The 6,367-nt window shown below is 38.6% G+C and overlaps 1 protein-coding gene across 1 annotated transcript; it reads left to right on the top strand.

Annotated features, from left to right (window-relative positions):
- The first annotated feature begins 295 nt into the window (after nt 1–295).
- On the top strand, nt 296–1,661 carry LOC146654932 (nanos homolog 2-like). The gene has a single exon (XM_085427980.1). The coding sequence runs from the start codon at nt 368–370 to the stop codon at nt 866–868; it is 501 nt and encodes a 166-aa protein (XP_085284106.1). The 5' UTR covers nt 296–367; the 3' UTR covers nt 869–1,661.
- The last annotated feature ends 4,706 nt before the right edge of the window (nt 1,662–6,367 follow it).

Genomic DNA, 6,367 nt, shown 5'->3' with positions numbered 1-6,367 from the left:
CACATCCCGGCTCTTATTATTTATTTTGCTGCGTTATTTTGCAAAATTATCTAATCTAAAAATAAACTACATAAATGAGTGCGATGCAATATTTTGCTCTTGGTGTTTTCAGTCCTTTATGTCCATCTTATGTGTCATTTTTTTCTGTTATCAATCAACCAACCGATCATTCGATTAAAGGCCTGTCAACGGGCTTCGTAAAGGTTCTTTTAAGGTCACCAGAAAGCTACATAAAGACTGCACCTGCACCAAAGTTCTTTTTTTTTTTCTCTCTATCTCCGAACATTGTTGCATTTTAAAACCATCTTCAGTGAGCTATAAATATGAGGCGCTCCAAACACACTCTCAGTTTTACTTCTGCCAAAAAATGACCACAATGCCGAGACGACTGGAGGTCCAGAACTCGATCCTCACTGGTGGGGACAGCTTTAACATGTGGCACGACTACATGAATCTGAGCCAAGTGTTCGAGAAACTGTGCAGCAACCGTGAGGTTGATAACCGAGACACCGAGCGTCCAAAGAAGGGACAAGCGCCCCCTTGGAGTAAGGTCCACACTTCCACTCGGGGGAAGAAATCCTCCAAAAACTCATCACAGTCCAGTCCGACCAGCAGCGCGTCGGACACCAGCAGCAGCGCCTCATCCTCGGACTACTGCCGCTTATGCAAGCAGAACGGGGAGACTCCGAGGGTGTACCTATCTCACAAGCTCAAATCAGACGACGGGAAAGTTTTCTGCCCCGTCCTCCGGAACTACACTTGCCCGATCTGCGAAGCCACCGGTGACAGCGCTCACACACGCAAGTACTGCCCGCAGATGAAGTGCGAGGCTGCTGGGAGGATGCAGACCGTAGGCAAGTTCTGGTAGCTGCTGAAAACTGAAGCTGCGAGAAACTGTACATATTTACCGAACTGTTTGGGGTATGTGTTCGTGTTGGCAGAGACCGTTTCAGTTCCAAAGACTGTTTCAAGTTTGACTGTCAAACACTCCGCTGCAGTCTGCAGCAAGGAGCCCTCATCCATCACATCTGTGGAGCCCCGAGCCGGGGTGAGCGCTCTCAAACCTCGGTAAAAATTAAACTCTTTAAAGTCCTCGAGTGTTTATTGTTGTTGTTGTTATTGTTGTTGTTGTTGTTTAATATGATACAATTTCGGGGGTACTTCATAGGTCACAAGTGAAACACTAAAGTGGCTAACCTTTCTGTGGAATTAAATAGATTTCTAAAAATGTGCCCATAGTGTCAGTGCGCGAGTCTTTTAGTTAAAATGCAAATGCTATATTATCCCTCATGTCAGACAGATTATTCGACAAAAACGTCAGTATTTTGTCTTTTTTTTTTTTTTTTTTGGTATTATAGAAAATTTTTAACTCACATGCAACTCTTCCACTTGAAGTTACAGATGTACCTGAACTCACCAGAGAACATGCGTCATAAAAAAATAATTAAATTAAATTAAAAGTAACACTTCAAGGCAAAAGTGAAACGATTATGTGAAGTGAGAAATTGAATTAAGGTTCAATAGTTTTAGTTTCAAAATAGAGGGGCTGGGGAAATACAGTATACAAGGTCAAAACAGAGTTTGTACAAGTTTGTACAAAGACAGCTGCAGTGTTTGTGTTTTCTAACTCAGGTGTCTCAGCTGAAGAACTGCGGGGTGATTTTAAGAAATCCCCTGTCAATTGGTTATGAGCAAAAATTGTTTCTATAAAATAAAAATTAAAAAAACACAAAAAAAACCCCCCCAGTTTCAACCGTAACGTGAAGTACACATTTTATTATTTTTTTCCTTTTAGTGAAAGGAAACAGCCGTCGCCGGTATGCTAGTGCGCACGCTCCACCCCCTCCTACGCCTCTTTTCCCCCCTTCTTTTTGCTTTGTAAATAAACAGAAATGTGACTTTTGCTTCATAAACAGTTTGACAAACAAGTGGTGCCTGCAGGGTGTATATTCATGGTATAACCGGCATAAACACAGCCTCACTTCGTGTGTGATTGTGCAGGAAATACAACTGTGCGCTCAGCTTCGAAAAAGGACCGCATCTATCCATTTATCCTCATACCTCACCTCTATGTATGTGCTCTCTTTGAGCGCAGGTGCGGCTCTTTGCTGTGACACATCTCTAATGTAGTCTAGACGCTCCGGCGCCAGGGGTCATCGGGTGACACACACACACACAAACAACAAGTAACACAACATGGACCATGAACTCTGCGTGACTCAACTATACCAAGACAGTTCACCTATTACGAGCCTTTAAAGTAAGCTTATTGCTAAATAGTCTTGATATTTAATCAACAGGTAAGGTAACACCTGATTCTGTTCACATGGACGGAGTTTTTTCAGTGCTAAATAGTCTGCACATCCCGGCTCTTATTATTTATTTTGCTGCGTTATTTTGCAAAATTATCTAATCTAAAAATAAACTACATAAATGAGTGCGATGCAATATTTTGCTCTTGGTGTTTTCAGTCCTTTATGTCCATCTTATGTGTCATTTTTTTCTGTTATCAATCAACCAACCGATCATTCGATTAAAGGCCTGTCAACGGGCTTCGTAAAGGTTCTTTTAAGGTCACCAGAAAGCTACATAAAGACTGCACCTGCACCTGCACCTGCACCAAAGTTCTTTTTTTTTCTCTCTCTATCTCCGAACATTGTTGCATTTTAAAACCATCTTCAGTGAGCTATAAATAGGTCACAAGTGAAACACTAAAGTGGCTAACCTTTCTGTGGAATTAAATAGATTTCTAAAAATGTGCCCATAGTGTCAGTACAGGATTGTGAACATCGCAACGCAAAGTTTTTGATTTCTCTCAAAACATATATTTCTTTTCATGTTGAACAGATAATATCTTTAATTTGAGTCAAAGTGATTTGCACTTGAACACGCCCACCAGAAATAGACCGGGACCCATTTTTATTCTGCATGGCTGCTGGAAACATCATGTCACATCTTTGATTAATTTCATCTGAAAATAAACGTAAGTAAAGCCAAGTGTGTTACAAAAGCTTTTATAATTTGTATTGTCAAAATCGCAGAAAATAACCCCATTTAAGCTGGGTCGACAGCCACCCCTAATTTTTGCATGATTGTAGCTGCTAGCTATAAGCTAGCTAGCTATCCTGCGCAACGTTAGAACTGGTTACCAGAAACCGACCATCACAGTCGGGAATACAAGTTAGTATACTGGTAAAAAACGGCTTTTTGCCTAACTAGCTAGCGTTACCACGATGCATCGGTGGTGGATAAAGCTAGCTAGCATAAGTTCATAGTTCATAACATTCATAGTATAACTCCGTGCTCCGCTTCGTTTGAATTTTTCTGGTGAGCTCGCGGTTTCTAGACACAAGCTTGTGTTTGTGCGCGCACGTTTGTCTCTCTTCATATAAATATCTGTGTGTTATGTGTGTGTACACCGAGCGCAAAAGATAATTATTAATGTGCATGATTTAGAGACAGAAATAACAAGCCAGCATATAAGATCAATGACATAAGACTAATTCCTTCAATTGACTTTCAGGCGCAGCTCGGAAAAATGTGCATTTTCTGAAGAAATTTTAATTTTAACAGCAAAAAATTGACCCTATGCCAAACTTAGTCGCTAATGGCTGGTCTGTAGACTGTTTGGTATGTCATGTTACGTATTTCTTGGTTTTTCTATGTAATGTGTTTTATAGAGAAGTAACATTATTCTTTTTTTTCTGTATGCTTTCAGAACCACAGATCGCTCCATCCATTCCATGGCTGAAGCATACATTTTCATTTAATCTGAAGAGGTATCATTTTGCATTTACACTGCACATCCTTTTTAAACATTTCATAATAATCTAGACTCTCCCTCATTATCCTCTCATTCACCTTGCTGATGTGTTGAGGACTTGATAAAAGAATACATGGTATGTCCATATCTGTTCTGTCTCTACATGAGATGCAGTCTCTTGATGTAAATTTGACAACTCTGCTATTAAATGCAGTGATTAATGTAGGACAGCAACGATTAATCAACTCATCAAGTTAATATCTTAGGGTTCTGTATTGTTTTCTTTTTTTTTCTTGGGCTTTGTGATTTAATTTAATGATTATGCAATTCACAATCTGATTAGTCAAATAATTGTTCTAATAGTCTGTGACCAAACAACTATCAAAATAGTAGTTTATTATGGTCAAAGATTTATCAGGTGTGCCAGACTTCAATTCTTCACTTGTACATTTTGTTCCATATTTTACCTCAAGATATCCCAGAAAGATGAAGCTGAGGAAGAGCTGCAGAGTACCACCATGGCACTCTTCGTCTTCAGGGACAACTCAAGCCTCCTACATCAGCCTCGAGACATCGGGATAATCATTGATGGTGTGGAAGTCCTGAATGAGTTGCCTTCTGTGGCAGCTGGAGTGGCAATGGTCTTTGGACTCTGTTATGCTCTTAATATGGAATATCCACGAGGATTCAGGTTCACCTTTGAGGCTCTTCAAAAGATTATGATGGAGCTTGACTTTAACAAGATGACCTCTAAGATTCGCAAACTTAATTGTGAACTTAACACTGCACAGTAGTGTGTTTGCATGCATGTGTGCATGTGTATGTGCACATGCATGTGCATGTGTGCTTGGTTATTTTGCTTGGTTGGCCTGCAGTGGTATTCTACATTCAAAATTTATAAGAACACCCATTTGAAAGGGAGATTTAAGTTGATTTCATTGATACATGTGTAGATTTTTTTTTTTTTTTTTACATTGTACAGGCACAGTGTACATATAAACATTTTTGAGTACTTGCAAATTGGTTTAAAAAGAGTTTTTATAATGGTTTTATGCCAGTTTTAGACAGGTTGCAGGTTTTATACTGGTTTTCAAAAGATTGCAGGTTTTATAAAACAAACATTTCTCTAATCATTTCTGCCGTAGCACTAAATCTGTATATTACTAATCCTCTCTATTGATTATAGTTAAAATGGTTTGGAACAATAAATAATTTTGAAACAATTGGTTGGCCAACTGTCTTGTTTTTTATAGGAAATGCAGAGCATTTTTGAACTGAAATGAAATGTAAAAAATATAGTTTGAATATATGTAAATCAATTACCTGGCTTCAACACAAACATATTAGTTCATGTTAATTTGGTTCGATGTGAATACATTAGGTTGGTTAAATTTCAATATATTAGCTTGGTTCAATAATTAAAATATGGTTCTATGTAAAAAAATCAATTTGGATCAATGCAAAATTTAAAGTTTCAGTCAAGTCTAGTAATATTGTTTATATCAACATAAAAGTATCAGGTCATATCAAGTGACTCAATTTGGATTCTATAAAGCCAAATATTTTGGATGTGACAACTGGACATCATTTTTTTTAATTTGAATAGGGTTATTTTTTTTACAGTGTAGTTTATTTCTCACAGTTTTTTAAAAATTCTCTTGCTTTATGGTTCTTAGCGCTGTTACCAGTCTTTGCATTTATCATCATTTTTTCTCTTTTTTCTTTCATGTTACACAAACATGATTACATATTGCATATGAATCAAGGTTGCGCAGAGGTGGTTGCATTTCCCAGACAATCATGCAAAATATATACATTTCTTTTTTAAAAAATGACATGGTGCGACAGGACTGTAGCACAGTAATACAGCAACATCAGAGGCAAATTCCATTCAAGTTTTGCAAGCCTAGCTTTGAACTTTATTTAAATAAACGGCAGTGACTCGTTATGACAAGGATCATTCTTAATCTCACTCAAACCATGCTGAACGGCTCTAACCCAATTAGGAACATAGGGTTGTTGTTTTGTTTTTTTTTGTTTTTTTTTTTAAAAAGAAAAGAAAAACATAACTGAACACAACAGTATGTCAGTGCAGTGACTAATCAGGCAGTACAGTTTCAGGAACCGTTTTAACTGAGGCAGGATGGCATTTTGGTTTTTAAATGGGCATTTAAAACCTGAAATAATCCTAAAGGCTTAGACAAAAAGGTGACATTTGTTTTCGAAATTGAGGTGATGGGCATCTTAGTCGCTGTCACTCCTCTCTCCTCTCTGGAGCAGCCTCTTTCCACTGGAGGGCACGGGAACCTCATGCTTCACTGAGACCTTTGACTTGCTTTTGCTGTCCTTGTCAAGCAGCTCCAAACCGTCATTGATCTTCTTCAACATCTCGTAACGCTCACGCCCACGAACAGGGAGGAGAAAAACCTCCTTGTCGTCCCCCTCAGCACTGGAGGTACATTTGGACTTCTTTGTGGATGTGGTGTCAGGAGGTGGTGCGCTCTTTCGTTTTTTCGCCTCTTTGGTGCCGCTCTCCTTCTTCTGTTTATTGTCCTCCTGTAGCTGTAACAAAGAGGGACGAAATAACAAAAAAGAGAAACATAT

The sequence above is a fragment of the Rhamphochromis longiceps genome, linkage group LG13, assembly GCF_057381845.1.
Source record: "Rhamphochromis longiceps isolate RC_006_pf linkage group LG13, R_longiceps_female_GT1.1, whole genome shotgun sequence".
In the NCBI taxonomy this organism is placed as follows: domain Eukaryota; kingdom Metazoa; phylum Chordata; class Actinopteri; order Cichliformes; family Cichlidae; genus Rhamphochromis; species Rhamphochromis longiceps.
This window is presented reverse-complemented; position numbering and strand designations above follow the sequence as displayed.